Source organism: Oryctolagus cuniculus, chromosome 1, assembly GCF_964237555.1.
Source record: "Oryctolagus cuniculus chromosome 1, mOryCun1.1, whole genome shotgun sequence".
NCBI lineage: Eukaryota > Metazoa > Chordata > Mammalia > Lagomorpha > Leporidae > Oryctolagus > Oryctolagus cuniculus.
Window position 1 is genome coordinate 128648327 of NC_091432.1, and position 16582 is coordinate 128664908.

At 44.3% G+C, this 16582-nt stretch overlaps 1 protein-coding gene across 2 annotated transcripts in view; it reads left to right on the top strand.

Moving 5' to 3' along the window:
- The first annotated feature begins 2620 nt into the window (after positions 1-2620).
- The window catches only part of LOC103345097 (beta-galactosidase-1-like protein 3), an 88989-nt gene continuing 75027 nt past the window's right edge, over positions 2621-16582 (top strand). The window contains exons 1-3 of one of the 2 annotated variants that reach the window (XM_051834487.2): positions 2621-13063; positions 13732-13857; positions 14033-14245. In XM_051834487.2, coding sequence (XP_051690447.2) covers positions 12954-13063; positions 13732-13857; positions 14033-14245 — 449 coding nt within the window. In that variant the 5' untranslated portion in view covers positions 2621-12953. The remainder of the gene's footprint in view (positions 13064-13731; positions 13858-14032; positions 14246-16582) is intronic. The other variant, XM_008248354.3, reaches the window with a different exon arrangement.

Below are 16582 nucleotides of genomic sequence, written 5' to 3' on the forward strand. Positions count from 1 at the left end.
TGGGGGCAAAATGTAGTTTTTCAGGAATACGCGAAAGGATGTTGTCAAGAAAGTTTTTAGTCCCAAGCTTAGCTGTGAAGATCCTCTGCTTCGTGATTGAGTTTGGCAGAGCCAATTTCCACACAGCTATTATCTTGTAGATGAATAATTCTTCCACAGCAGCAATAAAGAAAGATACTAGCATCCCTTTACCTATAAAGAAAACCACAAGAATTAGTGATTTTTTTTTTGCCAGAAAATTGTACGTCCCAAACCAAGGGTAGAGACATTAAGACAGTATGGAATTGGACATAGCATTAATACGGGTGTGCAGCACTTTCACTTTAAGACATGTTGAATGTAATTTGTCAGTGCCTTAATGAACAAAATCACATTTTATAATGCTAGCTCCAGAACAAATACAGATAGCAAGTGATCGTGCCAGTGAAAGACATACATTCTATATATGAAGCAACTTTGGGAAATCGTAGACTTTTTTTTCATATTCCTTGAATCCAATGGAGGGGCAAAATATATCTTCCCTCTCTGTCCCAGGAAAAATGAAGGCCACCAAAATTTCTCTTTTTTATATTTAGTGTGAGTGCTTTCTCTCTCTCTTTTTTTCAAATATTTATTTATTTGAAAGACAGAGTTACACAGAGATAGAAGGAGAGGCAGAGAGAAAGAGAGGTCTTCCATCCACTGGTTCACTCCCAATTGGCTGCAAAGGCCGAGCTGGGCCAACCTGAAGCCAGGAGCCAGGAGCTTCTTCCAGGTTTCCCACATGGGTGCAGGGGTCCAAGGACTCAGGCCATCTTCCACTGCTTTCCCAGGCCATATCAGAGAGCTGGATGGAAAGTGGAGCAGCTGGGTCTTGAACCGGTGCCATATGGGATTCTGGCACTACAGATGGTGGCTTAACCCACTATGCCACAGTGCTGGTCCCACTTACTCTCTTAATATCCATAAGGCCTAAAGCCTGGTGAGGGTTTTGAGTTCAGCCTTCAGGTCCAAGATATGGATTGCAATGCCATTGCTACCAAATATTCCTGTATATCCAACCTTGTTTTTTTTTCTTGTGAAGCTGTTCTCATCCATCAATGTTTTAGATTGCAGTCCTAAGGGGACATTGATCAGATCCAGCCTGTGGGATGCCTTGCTAATAATGTATAATGTATAATGTATAGATTTCCCAGAGGCACCTTGGGGCAATGTGACTGAATTAAAAGATGAAACAGTTTTAGAGTAGCAATTGAGTTATCAAGTAATATGGCTCATTATCTGCTAAATATCCTTAAGTGAGCCGGTAACACCCAGTTTACAGCAGCACACACAGAGCTGCATGCATGTGGTAGGCTGCCCACAGTGAACTACTCTGTCTCCTGGAGTACATCACAAGTAGGTATTATTGCCAGACAAATCAGCCAACCCTGGGTGGCGGTGACCAGATGTGACAGCATCAGTCATTTCATTTTTCCCAATTTTTGAGTCATTATACCCAGTCCTAATCCTTGCTTCTCAGCACTTCACTGTGGGTGCTGTATATAGATTTTAGCATTAAGGTGAGAATGCCAGTGTTGTGCCTAGTTGGCTGTTCTCTTTTGAATTGTGGGCGCTCTCTAGAGGATATAATTCTAGCAGAGTCCTGAGACAGCTACTATTAGACAATCATGCTTAAGAACCCCCTCTACTTCTTGTTGACATCAATGACTCCATCTTGACTTTTATTCACTCCTTGTGATCATGATCTATTTTCAAAATTACAGCTGATTGATCGATCATGCTCTATTTGTCCCTGATTGCTTGGTTAATTTGACTGCATTGTTGATCCAGTACCACATTAGTAGAGAAGCATTTGGGACCCAGGAGTCTGTCAATATCCTTTCAGTCACATTGGAGAAACAAAGTGGTTTCAGAAGGACTGTTCCTTAGGCTAAATTTACTAGGAGTCTATTATTAGCCCTAGGTAGATCTGTTCTGTAGATAGAAGTCATCATCCCAAAGTGCCAAGCCAGCATCATCTTCTTGGGAGGTGTACTTCTGTAGGATTCTCACAGGGCTCAAGAGAAAATCATATAACAAAGCACAAAATATAACAAGTTAATTTTTCCTTTAAAAAGCAATGAGCAGATTTACAAGCTAATAATAGACGTACTATGATTGACTATTCACATAAATACAACAGGGAAGATTGACTAATCAGAGCCAGTAAACCCCCAATGTTTGTATGATTAAAAACAATGAAAAATAGGACTGATTATTTTCATTAAGTACATACATTGTCTCGGATTTAGAAACTCTTAAAGTGAAAGAAATAAAAGGCAGAGTTCACTTTTTAAAAATTATAGTGTCTAATCTTTTGAAGTTTTAGGACATACTAAAAAGATTTTTCTCACATCCTTTGGGGGAGTGGTCAGGGTCTCTGTTATCTTCCTGATAACATGAGTTAGTAAATTATCCTATTAATCACTGAGGAAAAATCAGGAAATTATCTTGTCTGGCAGTTAAGAACTATCTTTCTGTAGCTGATGTTAGCGCCTGCTGCTTGTAGTGATTTAGAGTACTTTCTTTTTTTTTTTTTTTTTTTTTGACAGGCAGAGTTAGACAGTGAGAGACAAAGAGACAGAGAGAAAGGTCTTCCTTCCATTGGTTCACCCCCCAAATGGCTGCTGTGGCCAGCACTAGGCTGATCCAAAGCCAGGAGCCAGGGGCTTCTCCTGGTCTCCCATGCGGGTGCAGGGCCCAAGGACCTGAGCCATCCTCCACTGCCTTCCCAGGCCACAGCAGAGAGCTGGACTGGAAGAGGAGCAACCGGGACAAAACCAGCGCTCCGACTGGGACTAGAACCTGGTGTGCCGGCGCCACAGGCAGAAGATTAACCTAGTGAGCCATGGCACCGGCTAGAGTACTTTCTTGTTTCCTGTCTCTCTGCCTGTCTTTTCTTCTTCCTAACTCCTCACACTCTAACAGCTTGAGTGGGTCCAGTGTGCTGCTATGAAAAGTCAGCAGTAGGGTGTGTGAAATCAAGTGTGACAGCCCCTTCCTAAATGGCTCACTGAAAATGGCTCACTTTTGTCACCAAAAGTCCAGTCCTTGTCAATGGTGCCAAATTAGAACAACAAAGAACAAGTTTGATGATAAAGAAAATATCAAGTTTATTCTATCAGTAGAATGAGGATTTAGTAGATGAATGTCTAAAAAACTACCATCCTCCTGAGTTATAACCTTCCAGGAAGTTTAAGGAGCTTAAAAAAGATGCTGTGCTTGGGAGGACATAACTAATAACACATTAAGAATTAGAGAAATGGGCAGAAATAGGAGAAGAAGGAAATAAACACTGAAACTCACTGTAGTTCCAATAACAGCAATTTTTATATTAAATCTCTAACATTATTGTAGTTTCTTGAGACATACTGAAAGAGAACTGAAAGTCTGATCTTAACATTGGCAGAACAGAACAGCACATTCTGCATGGACAATTAGCTACAAAACATCATTTGGCAGGCATCCGCAAGAGGAAATGCATTATGTTCAGAGATTTCAGTGTTTCATTAACCATAATGACGTCTTTGTCCCCTGAAGTCTCTGACTAGTAAGGTTTATTGTGCCCCTGGTCAAATGCATCCTATTACACCCTGAAACAAAAAGACAGCATGTTACATTCCCAGGGGTGGATGTGCACATAAGTCCAGATAAGAAACACCAGGATACCTGTAGCTGGGGCAAAATGTGGGCAATGCTGTTGTTGTGGTGTCCTTGGGAATGACTGAGCAAACTGTGTTGGTAAATTTAGGAATGACTAGTGGGAATAATTCCTGTGGACTTTGAGGTGTGGATACTTACCTTACTTGCCTGGTACTTGGCCCTGGAGTGATAATGCATAGGAAACATTGGCCCTGAGTGTGAGCCTGACGGGGGTGGTCTGTGTGGGCCTCGGGTTGGTTGATTTGTGTGTGAAATGTGCACTTGATGTTGAGTCCTTTACTACTTCAAGGATCTGGCCAGTGTTGATGTGACAGTCTTCCCAGAGTCAGCAAGAGCCCAGAAGTCACAGCACCAGAATTACAGAAAATAAATGGGAATGATCAATAAAGGCAGCTTTTGTGTTCTGGGTCTACTATTTGGGCTACTTTAAGAAATTCTCAAATGCCCCAAGACCCTCTGCACGTATTTATGATATTAAAATTGGAAATTTTTATTCAAAATATTAACAAATTGTATTTCTTACTTCTCTGATTTATGGTGAAAATTCATGCCAAGTCACTGATGTTGAAGTGCAGCCCCTATCCTCAAAGCCTTTGATGTAGACTTTATCAGACCCCAGCATCTCTTCCTCAGCTTGCAGCTCCTTGGTATTTTCTTTGATGGTTACAAACCACTGCTTTGTTACAGACTAACTCACTACATTAAGGGAGTAGTACAAGGGTAAGACCTGGAGTCATAAGATTCCAAGTCCCCAAGGACTTAGGGAACATCAATAATTAACGTTTCAATGCTAGCTTCTATCTGCTTTTAAATTTTTTTAAAAAAATTTATTTATGTAAATGTAACAAATTTCCTATGTAAGTTTTTTAAAAAATATTTATTTATTTATTTGAAAGGTAGAATCACAGAGAGACAGAGGCAGAGAGAGAGAGAGAGGTCTTCCATCCACTGGTTCACACCCCAAGTGGCCACAATGGCCAGAGCTGGGCCAATCCAAAGCCAGGAGCCAGGGGCCAGGAGCCTCTTCTGGATCTCCCACGTGAGTGCAGGCGCCCAAACACTTGGACCATCTTCTTCTGCTTTCCCAGAGAGCTGGATTGGAAGTGGAGCAAACAGGACTTGAACTGGTGCCCATATGGAATGCCAGCACTGCAGGAGGCAGCTTTACCCACTATGTCACAGCTCCGGACCCATATATAAGTTTTAAGAGCAAAATGATACTTCCCAATCTACCCCCTACTTCCCTTCCTCCTTCTTGTTAACTTTACTGGAATTTGCTAGCATTGAACAAAGTAGCAGCAAATCAGCTAGCAGACAACCCATCTTTGCTATTTTAAAAGAAACACACCGAGGCTGGCATCCTGGAGTAGCAGGTAAAGCCACTCCCTGTGATGCCACCATCCCATATGGGCACTTGTTACATTTCTGGCTGCTCCACTTCCCATCCAGCTCCCTGCTAATGGCCTGGGAAAAGCAGGGGAAGATGACTCAAGTGCTTGGGTCTCTGCCACCCATGTGTTAGTGGCGGCCATCTGGGGAGTGAACCAGCTGATGGAAGATTTATATTCTCTCTCTCTCTCTCTCTCTCTCTCTCTCTCTTTCTCTCTCTCTCTCTCTGTCTCCTCGTCACTCTTTCTGTAACTCTGGCTTTCAAAATAAATAAGTAAATCTGAAACAAACATCTCAATGAATCTACTCTCTTTGGTCAAGAATGGGGAAGTGTCAGGTCTTGGACAAGGATGCAGTGGTAACGTCTACCCTTCTCAGCTCCTTCTGCCTCACTCGTTGTTCTCCCTGAGCCCTGGAGCTCACACCATCGCTGTCCTCAGAGACACATGGGCAGACAGACAGTGCCAATAGCCCAGCTGTAGCCCCTGCTGCCACACCCACAGCCCTGGATGCATGCAGCCTTCTCTATTTCTCTCTTTCCCCCCAAAACTGTCTCCTCTTTCTCTCTCTGTAACTCTACCTTTCAAATAAATAAGTCTAAAACATAATAGAAACACACTGACTTCTTTCACTGACAAATCACCCAAGGGCAAGAGCTTATCTGGCACTGCTCAACTCCATATTTATGAAGCTCTGCCTGTAATCTCTGAAAAACCTCAGGAATTGAGTGATAATTACATGACTCCTCGCTATTATTTTCTTCCAGCATGCCAATAGCCATAATTACCTTGCTGGGCAATGGACTAGAGGACTCAGTTTGGGAAAATCCTATTGATATGGGATACACAAGGTGTCATGATGTTTCCTGGGAGTCTTTTGGTAGGTATGGTTGACTCATACATTGGACATCACACAGTAAATGAAATGAGGTTCACACATACAGTAAGTATAAGCAGCAAAGATATATTAATGCAACAAAGTATACTTCACGAAGTGAATGGGAGGGGACCAAGTAAGACAATTTTAGTTTCAGTGAGGAAAAGAGGAAGTTCAGGGGGTTTTAAAGCATTTTCCTGAATTTTCCTCTTTCTTGCCTACTTTCTTGCTTGCCTCAGTTTCTCTGTCTTGCAGCTTTGGGCTTCTAATTCCACCCCATCTATGGCCACTCAATAGTCACTTTCCCATGATGCACCTGTGTCTCCTCCAACATGAGGTTGTAATAATGAATAACTGTATGTTGAATTCCACAGAGATGCCATAAAGACCTTCCCAGAGATCAGCACACACACTGAGCCCTACCCATACTCTATCCCATTTGTATAGTCAATTAAGGCACTGCCAAATAAAGGGGACAGCCAAACCAGGATGCATGTGTTTTCTCCTCATGGCAGGCGTCTCCTCATGGGTCTGTTTATATTCAGTTTTGAATGTGTACTCCCGTTGAATAAGTCCCCCTCCAACTCTTGCACTCTATCTATGTCTCTGAATTCTTATCTCTTGGGGAGGCAAGAACCTGGAATGAACACAGTTGGAGGCACTGTCTCCACTACACTGTAGCAGTGTCTTTTAGATTCAGTGAAGGTGTAGGTTTAGATTATTTGCTGTCATTTCCTTGATGAGTTGGGACATTTTCTGACAGGATTAGGAGAAATATGCTACTTTTATCCCATCATTTAAATAACAGAATTATCATTTATTCCATTTTATTAATCTTACTTTTGTACTTCCATTTTTTCTTTTAGCATTTAGATTCAATTCAACATACCTTGGTTTCTAGAATCTGTGAGGGCTGGGAGGGCAAAAGGTTTTTGAATAAAATTATAGGAAATTCTGAATGTAGTTCATTAATTGAGTTGTCAACAGGGGAAATGGGGTGAAGATGTGTGGGAATTTTTTGTATTACTATTTCATAATTTTTGTGTGGTAACATTGAAAGTATTCTGAAATAAAATGTTAAGAAAGTCCATTATCATGAGATAATTATATTAAGGAGAGTGGCATGTGTTGTGGGGAACACTATTAATGTCTTCCAAGTCCACTGTCATTCTCTGCATTCCACTGAACTTTTGGACAGATTAAATGGGGCTATTGTAAGGATTCTGGTCACATGGATTATACAGGCTCTCTCTAGTTCCTTAATTATGGCTGTCATTTCTTTGAAGCCCCTTCAGCAAGCTCTATTGCTGATGGAGTAGTAACAGTTCAGGGCTCGATTTATCATGCACCAATATACATGGAAATCTCTGGTATTGGTGTCTAAATTTTGTATGGTATACAACCCCAGATGCATTGAGGATATGTATACCAGAAATATCCAAGGAGGCTTTTCTGATTGGCAAATACAAAACCACCAGTTCTACTCTAAGGGTTTGGCCACTATATCCATCTGTTGCTCATGTATTTCCCCACAACTGATTTGGATTTTTGTAAATTGGAATAATTCCAAACTGTATCTACTACAGAAAACAGAGATAGTTTATCTGGGACCAGTGAATAGTGTCACATGTGGCCCATTGCCACTTTCAATGGTCTGCCCGAAGGGGATACACTGGACACTGTCCTCAGCCAGGGACATCAGAAGAATCCACCCCAGTCCCTCACTCTAACAGTAGGAGCATAAGGAGGACCTGAATGCCCTTGATCCTTTGAACTATTTGTCCTTAGGAGGGACCTTACACAACGAAACACAAGATCCTGCCATAGCTGTTTCCAGAACAACCTCATATACCCTTTTCAAATTTCTCACTTCGTTGTTTATCCTACTTTTTATTTTGACAGGCAGAGTGGACAGAGAGACAGAGAAACAGAGAGAAAGGTCTTCCTTTACTGTTGGTTCACCCTCCAATGGCCACTGCGGCCAGTGCACCATGCTGATCCGAAGCCAGGAGCCAGGTGCTTCTCCTGGTCTCCCATGCAGGTGCAGGGCCCAAGGACCTGGGCCATCCTCCACTGCACTCCCAGGCCACAGCAGAGAGCTGGCCTGGAAGAGGGGCAACCGGGACAAAATCTGGTGCCCCAACCGGGACTAGAACCCGGTGTACTGGCGCCGCAGGCAGAGGATTAGCCTATTGAGCCGCGGCACCGGCCTATCCTACTTTTTATTTGCACTGTGTCATGGCTTCTCAGTCTCACCAAAGTCAGAAATCATTGATGCCAGCATCAGGCTGAGGCCATTTACAAACTTAATTCTAATCAAGATGCTGAGGCTAACTGGATAATGTGCTCTTTCATTTCTACCATAAAGAGTTCTTCATGGGGGCCATGAAAATTGAGAAATAGATTTCATGTCTCATTCCAAATTCTCCCCACATCAAATCTTGTACCTCTTCCTTAGATGTCCATCTTTAACGCCGGGAGGTAAAATCACCCTTGTTTGGTCAAGTTAGGTATCTGACAGCCTGATCCCAGTCTGTCAGGCTGACTAGAAAGCATCAGTTCTCCCTGAATGCAATAGCTTATTCAGGGTGGGCTGAGTAGTGCACGACTCTGATTTTGACATCTCTGTGGTATCTAGCATGCTTCCATCACATGTAGTGTCCTCCAGCTGCAGTAACCATGCAGAGATGCTAACCCTGCCTTTTTGTTTAAAGTGGCTACTCTGATCTAAATTCCCTCCTAGTAATCTTTTGGCTTCTCAGAGTATCTTCTCAATCATTAGGTGATGTGGTAGCCTACATCTTGGTTTAAATAAGAGGCTCATCTGCTAAACCAGGTAGTTTCTCAATCGTCCTTCTCCACTCTCTGTGAGACTAAAGTTCCTTTCTCATAGAAGTCACATTCTTGTGGATTCCACCATGCGGGGCACCAGTGTCCTCCAGCTATTACAGTCCAGGCATGGAAATGGGAAATACAATTTTCTTACACCTACACAGCCCAACAGACCATAACATCTAAATTTCCCTTCTGTTTTTGGATTTTATGCATCACTAGGACAGAATTGACAGGGCATGCTTGTCCTTGTGCTCAGTGCCACTTGCATATTCTGCAGCTTTCCACCAGCTTGAAGCACCCAATCTATGCTCTTCCTTAGGGCAGGTAGCAATGGAACTGCCACAGCGCAACAGCAGCTGTGCTGCCCTTCTGTTTTCCTTCCCCATGGATCCTGGCTTCTGTAATGAACTCTAACAGACTTCTTGCTGTTTTCCAGGTGTCCCTAAATTATGTACCAAATCCCCCTACGCTGAGGTTTGCAGATCAACCTAAGCACACACTCCATGTGCTTTCCCCCATCATATTCTTTTGCAGATACATTTTAAGACTTTGTCTCCTGACTTCTCGGTTGTCTGAGTGTTTCTGGGATATATAATTGTCTCCAAACTGAGAAGGAACACTGATACCAAAGGAGAAATCCCCATACAAGTGTTGTCTTTGGGCAGCTTACCGATGGCATTCCAGTCTAAGATGATAGACATTCTAGTTAGAAGCTGAGGTTATGCAGGAAAAAGGTTTTATACACTTTACTGATTCAATAGAATGATGGACAGGCGTTTGATTTACAACAGTCCTTCATGTATGATCCAGGAGACAGCACTTCATGCATCCGGGTTATCTTCCTGACCTTTTCAGGAAGACTTGTGGTAGCAGTCAAGTTTCATGTACTGAAATAACAGTGGGGAGAAAAAAGAATGTGGGCTGAAAGGGTATTTCAAAATCTGAAAATCAGTGGCTATCCAGTCACATACTTCCCCAAGAGGACAGACAAAAATATGTTCACTCAAATCTACTTAAATGTTCAAAGCAGCATTATGCTAGGAAAAAGTAGAAAGAAACCAAGTGTGCATTAGCTGACAAAAGGATAATAGAAAGTGGCATATCCTCACAATGGACTATTATGTGGCTATAAGAAGGACTGGAGCATGGATACATGCTTCAGTAAGAGTGACCTTGGAAAATATGATGCTCCGTGAAGAAGATAGTCACACACCCCCAACATTGTGCAATTTCATTCTTGTGAAAAATTCCAAATAGTGAAATCTATACAACCAGAAAGCAAACTTGGTTACCAGGGACTGTAAGGATGATGAAAGGACCAGTGGCCACCAATGGCAAACGGATTCATCCAGGGGATGAAAATGCCCTGAAATTAACTGCTGATGTTTGTACAATCTTGTGACTATACCAAATACCACTGAACTTTACACCTTGAAGGGGTGAATTTTATGGAGTTGAATTTTAATCCAGTATTTAAAAGACAGTGAATGAAAATTCTTTACATTTAAAAAAGATTTAAGCATATATTTGAGAGTTAGAGCTATAGATACATAACACACACCCACAGAGAGAGAGAGAGAGAGAAATAGAGAGAGGGAGGGAGGGAGAAAGAGAGAAAAAGAGAGATCTTACATCCATTAGCTCAGTCCCCAAATGGCAGCAATGGCTATAGTTGAGCCAGACCAAAGCCAAGAGTCAGGAGTTCCATCCTGGTTTCCTACATGTGTGCAGGGCTCACGTCTTCTGCTGTTTTTCTCAGACGATTAGCTGGGAGCTGGATTCGAAGTGGAGCAACCAGGATACAAACCAGCTTTGGTGGTCAGGGCTATTTGGAGTAAAGCAGCAGATGGAAGATCTCTCTCCTCCCCCTTCCTCCTTCTCTCTCTTTTTGTAACTCTGCCTTTCAAATAAGTAAAATCAATCTTGGGCTGGCGCCACGGCTCAATAGGCTAATCTTCCACCTGCGGCGCCGGCACTCCGGGTTCTAGTCCCGGTTGGGGTGCTGGATTCTGTCCCGGTTGCCCCTCTTCCAGGCCAGCTTTCTGCTGTGGCCTGGGAGTGCGGTGGAGGATGGCCCAAGTACTTGGGCCCTGCACCCCATGGGAGACCAGGAGAAGTACCTGGCTCCTGGCTTCAGATCAGCATGGTGCACCGGCCGCAGTGGCCATTGGAGGGTGAACCAACGGCAAAGGAAGACCTTTCTCCCTGTCTCTCTCTCTCACTGTCCACTCTGCCTGTCAAAAAAAATCAACCTTAAAAAAATTGTTCATATTTGCAGCTGCATGATTATCTATGTAGATAAGACCAAGAAACACATAAACTTCTAGAGTTAATATGTGAGTTCACCAAGGTCACAGAGTACAAAATCAACATAGAAAACCTAATCCTATTCTATAGATGAAAAACAAGCATGTCCAAATAGGAACTAAATATCTAATACCATTTCATATTGCTCAAAAGAAAATGAAATACATAGTTTAAAAACATAACAAAGCATGAACAGAATCTGTATGTTCAAAAATCAAGAATTCTGAAGCAAGAATTAAAAGAAGATGTAAATAAATCAAGAGTCAGATCATGTTCATGGATTAGAAGATGTCACTTCTTTACATTTGATCTGTATGTCTAATGCAACTCCCATAAAAATTACAGTGTGGTTTTCGGTAGATTTAGACAAGTTTATTCTACATTTTCTATGGAAAGGCACAACTCATAGGGCAGTTTTTTTTTTTAATTTTGACAAAGAAGAATTATGCCATATGTCTAAAAAGCCAACCTTGAGAAAGTCATAATAGTGCATTGCTTACAATCTAAGAATGAGGACAAGGTAGATAATCTACAACACTTTCAAGGAGCTTGTGGTTCAAGAAGGAAACAGGAGAACATTATACCACAATATTCTCTGAGGACTCATTCCAGATTTACGTTTTCTTGTTTCAAGTTGGAAAGGAATTGGAAAGGTGTCCAGGAGATCATCAAAAGGTTTCTCTTTTGGGCACAGGAACTGAAATACATAATTTGAAACTGGATCCATCACTTGTCCATTAAAATCTCTGATTCTCCCTGCTCTTATCTCAATCAATGCCAGCAGCAAGTTACTTAGTCTGAACACAGCGGTCATCCCAGAGTGTTTTCTCTGGGCTACAGACCCCATGGGATTATCAAGTGCTACCACTTTCACCCCACTAGACTTTGAATCACAACCTGCTCTTATTTCCACCACAGTTTCCACAACAAACACCCTCATTCAGGAATCTCCAGGTCTATGGGATGACGTGTTTGTCTCCCATTTAGATTCAACCTCCCATCAAGTCATCTGTATGAAACTACAACCAGAATTACTTTCTGCTTGATATCATTTAATGGTCTCACCCACCTCCCCATTGATTTTTGGAAAGAGAGTGAGTTACTTGGCACTGCGCCCACAGCAATGGCCACCTATGATCTGCCTCCTGCCAGGCTCCTGCTACTTCACACCTCCAGACTTCCAAAGTATTTCCATGCACGTTCCATGCTGTGTAGACATTTTCAAGCTAATCCGAAGACAATTCTCACTCTTGTCAAGACTCAATTCGGGAAAACTGCCATACTCCTGAGCAGCCTGTGTCCCCCTCCTGTACCCTCAGTGTTCTCTGTTGAACTTTAATGTAGCATTAACAAACCCATTGAATCTGTTTAATTGTGTGCACAGCTGACAATTATTTCTAGTCAGAAATGCTGTATCTGGACATAATGGGCACTGGGTTAAGGTGCAGAACCTGAGGCATCAGGACTTCTTGCTCTCAGGTACACTGCAGCTGGGTCCTCCGCTTCTTCTCCTCCCACTGATTTGTGAGTTCTGAGCCAGCTGGCAATGCACAGTCATTTCAGGAGATCCAAGGACCAGATGATAAGGCAAGGAAGAACTGTCTCCTTTCCCAGAACTCAAGGGCACTTGCACTGTGTCTGGTAGTGCTCTGGCTTATTAGAGCTCTGGACAGCTCTGGGACTGGAGCACTACAACCTTTCCGCGGCACCACAGGAGGCTTCTGGACTCAAGGCGCTGGGCTGTGGAGGCTGCGGCCAGGCTGGGACGCTGCAGCGGCAGACCCAGGACACTGGTGCTGGCTGCTGTGTGAGGATTTCCCCCTGGTTATCCCTGCATAGCACAGAAGTGAGTCGCCAAGGCCATGTGGACTCCAGGACCCAGAGCTGCGTTTGGGGCTGCTGAAAGCGGCTGGAGCAGCGCACGCCGTGGGGTCCTCAGTCTCAGCATCATGGGCTTTCGGCACTTCCTCAGGTGACAGACACGCTGTTTGCCCATATGTCTGAACAGGTCCACTGCCCAGGGGCCCTGGGGTAGCCCTACCTTCAGTCCCACTTGGATCCGCATGGTCCCCTGTGTGCTCACCTGGGTCTCTCCCAACACTCCCTGGGTTCCACAGGTCAGAGTCAGTCTTGATTGCACGAGTCCCTGGGCACATCCAGTGGACTAGGACCCTACCTGGGCTCTCAGCTCTGCAGGAGACCTGCTCCTCATCTCTGCCATGAGCCTCTTCTCAGCCAAATCTCTAGATCTTAACTGAGCGTTCCCCCACTGCAGGATGGGAGGAAATCCAGGGTTGGCTCCCTTTTTCAGGACCTGGTGTCACTCCTGTTCCTGGGGAATGAAGTGCTTCTGCTTCTCATGGAGGCTCCGTCCTTCCTCCATCAGGCCCGGATCCCTTCCCAGTGTCCCGACTCATCAGGTTCTAGGCTGTTTCCAGTGTCAGGTTCAGAGTGAAGAAGGTCCCGTTACAGCCCAAGTGTGGGGAGACTTGTGGGGCAGGTGGAGCCCAATCTTCTTGCCTTCGGGTCCCCTAAGACAGGATCTACCTTCAGGGCCTCCATCTGAGGCTCTGGCCTCTGCAGGGCTGGAGAACAGCTGGCCTACATCTTTCCTGACCCTGTGTCCCTTCCTCCCGGCAGCCGCTGCCTCTCCTGGAGCAGGATCCTGGCCATCTTTTTCCTGCCATTTATCTCATCAGGTCTTGCTTCTCCCTCGAAGCTGAGAGAGACCGTTCCATCCCAAACAGCACAGCCGCTGGAGCCCAGGTTTGCATGAGGGGGTAGGGAGGGCAGTAACTTCTCTTCGAGAAAATAATGCATAGCAAAAGGGGCAGAGTATGCCCTGCTCAGAGGAGCAGCATTTTCCCCGAGGGCTCAGCACTCTCCGCTCTCCCCCATCCTCTGTCCCTTTCTGTCCTCCGCCGTCCTGTCCCCTCTCCAGGTACAATTGGTCTCATTTGACCCCTCTCGAGCTGAAGAACCGATCTGTGGGACTTGGCACTGGGAGCACAGTGACGGGTCACGCACACTTCACCCTGGACGGTCACAAGTTCCGCATCCTCGGGGGCTCCATCCACTACTTCCGGGTGCCCAGGGAGTACTGGAGGGACCGCTTGCTGAAGCTGAAGGCCTGTGGCCTCAACACTGTCACCACGTGAGTGCAGCTCCCAGCCCCTCAGCTCGGGACCTCTGGGGAGCCAGCACCTGGCGGCTGCAGCCTGGCTCAGGGTGGATGTGGTCCTGTGTGAGGACTTTCCTTCTGAAGACATTCCTGCACCTGCCTGTCCTGTTAAGGCTTCCAACTGTCACCTAGGTCTTCTCCTTTCATTATTCTAAGATCAAAGCTTGGGGGGGGGTGAGTGAGAGTAATATAAGGGCTCTTCAAAAAGGTTTTTGCAAAACTAGAAAAGACCTATAGTGTTGGTGCAAAAAATTTTGAAATCCATGCAGTTTTACCCCAGTGTGCACTTTCCCTATCTTTCGCAGGACTCCTCCTGTAGAGGGTGCAGGTGATTTCCTTAGGACTCTCTGTATCAGAAGAGTTATCAGGTTCCTTAGGAGCATTCAGTTTGTAGGGCTCTGTGACAAGTGTGTGGAAAATGAAATTAACCTATAAGCTTGCACTGGAACAAAAACTTTTAGAATTCATGTATAGTTTTTCAAAACACTTTGAAGATCCCTCATATGCATGAGTGTCAAAACTCTTTGCACCAAGGCAAACTCATATTTTAATTCTATTTTCCACAAGCTTTGTGAAGCCTTCTTGTATGCTCAAGAACTCTTACAAATAAATACACCATTACAGATACAAATAAGTTTCTAAAACAATTTTTGCTTGTGTATATGGAGATGGACAGAGCAATGACAATGGTATCAAAAAGTGAACATGTAAGCAGATATTAGTGTCACCTCACTGACATTTTGTGACTTAATAAGCCATGAACCTAAATGATTAGTGACTAAGCACAAAGGGATACAGTATCTGAGAGGCTGGGCCATCCATCCCGAAAGTGCCTCTCAAGTCATCACACCCCGGGACCTCGTTTGTCATCTGCACATGGGCAGAATATAAATTGCTTCAGTATGTGATATTGGTGATTACAGGACATGAAACTTCCATCTTATTTCTATCTTATTTCACTTCTGGCATTGATATTGGTATGTAGCCAGCCCTGATGGCCAAAACAGGTGGAAACTGGGCCTGGTCAATAGAATTAAGTGTGAATGGACATGAATTGAACATGAGTGTGTGATAGAGACAAAGGCAGCGTGTGGCCCGATGGACAGGCGTGTTCTAAGCATATTCAGGGACAACTCAGTACTAACAGTTATCCTGTGACATGGGTCATACCATTCCTATTGTGCAGGAGGAGAAACTGAGCACCCAGAGGCTAATGAGCTTGCTCAGAAGGACACAGGTTCTTTGCATGGTTGCAGCACAGGCGTGTGGCTGTGGATCCCACAGTGCACACTGGCACGGGGAACAACCACCTGTGCATTTGTGTGAGACAGGAATCACAAAGGAGCAAAGGCTCCATGCCTGTGCATGGGTGATGGGTCATAATACAGAAACCATGCTCAATGTAACAGCCAAATCAGAGGCAGGAGCAGTAAAGTTCCCTTCCAAACATATCAAATTCTAGAAAAAAAGTAAAACTCCAAAAATCATGGGTCTTTAAAGTGGACTGACGGTAAACCCTCCAAAGCCACTTGGCAAAGCTGCATTGTTGAGGCTGCCTAGAACAGGACCTGTGGTTCCCTTCATGGGAATGTTCATCCTTAAGATCATATGAAGACATGCGGCTCACTAGGCTAATCCTCCACCTAGCGGCACCGGCACACCGGGTTCTAGTCCTGGTCGGGGTGCTGGATTCTGTCCCGGTTGCCCCTCTTCCAGGCCAGCTCTCTGCTGTGGCCTGGGAGTGCAGTGGAGGATGGCCCAAGTGCTTGGGCCCTGCACCCCATGGGAGACTAGGAGAAGCACCTGGCTCCTGCCATCGGATCAGCGCGGTGCACCAGCCACAGCACGCCGGCCGCAGCGGCCATTGGAGGGTGAACCAGCGGCAAAAGGAAGACCTTTCTCTCTCTCTCTCTCTCTCTCTCTCTCTCTCTCTCTCTCACACACACACTGTCCACTCTGCCTGTCAAAAAAAAAATCATATGAAGACAGAGCAGAGGCCATCAGCAGACTGTTTTTGCTATTACCAGAACTCAGGTGTTGATTTCAATATATTCACCTTTATGAAGTAATAGAAATTATTTTAGTTGTTCATTAATCATTCATCAATTGTTTATTCACAACTTGGTATGCTCTAAAGCCTGGAAAATTAATGTATATTCTCCCTATAGCAGCCTCCTGTGTGGTGTAGAAACATTATCTTTATTTTTTAAAGTTTTATTTAAGTTACACAAGTTTCATGTATTTCATAATATACAGATTTAGGAACAGAGTGATACTTCCTACCCTACCCTCCCTCCCACCTATGCTCCA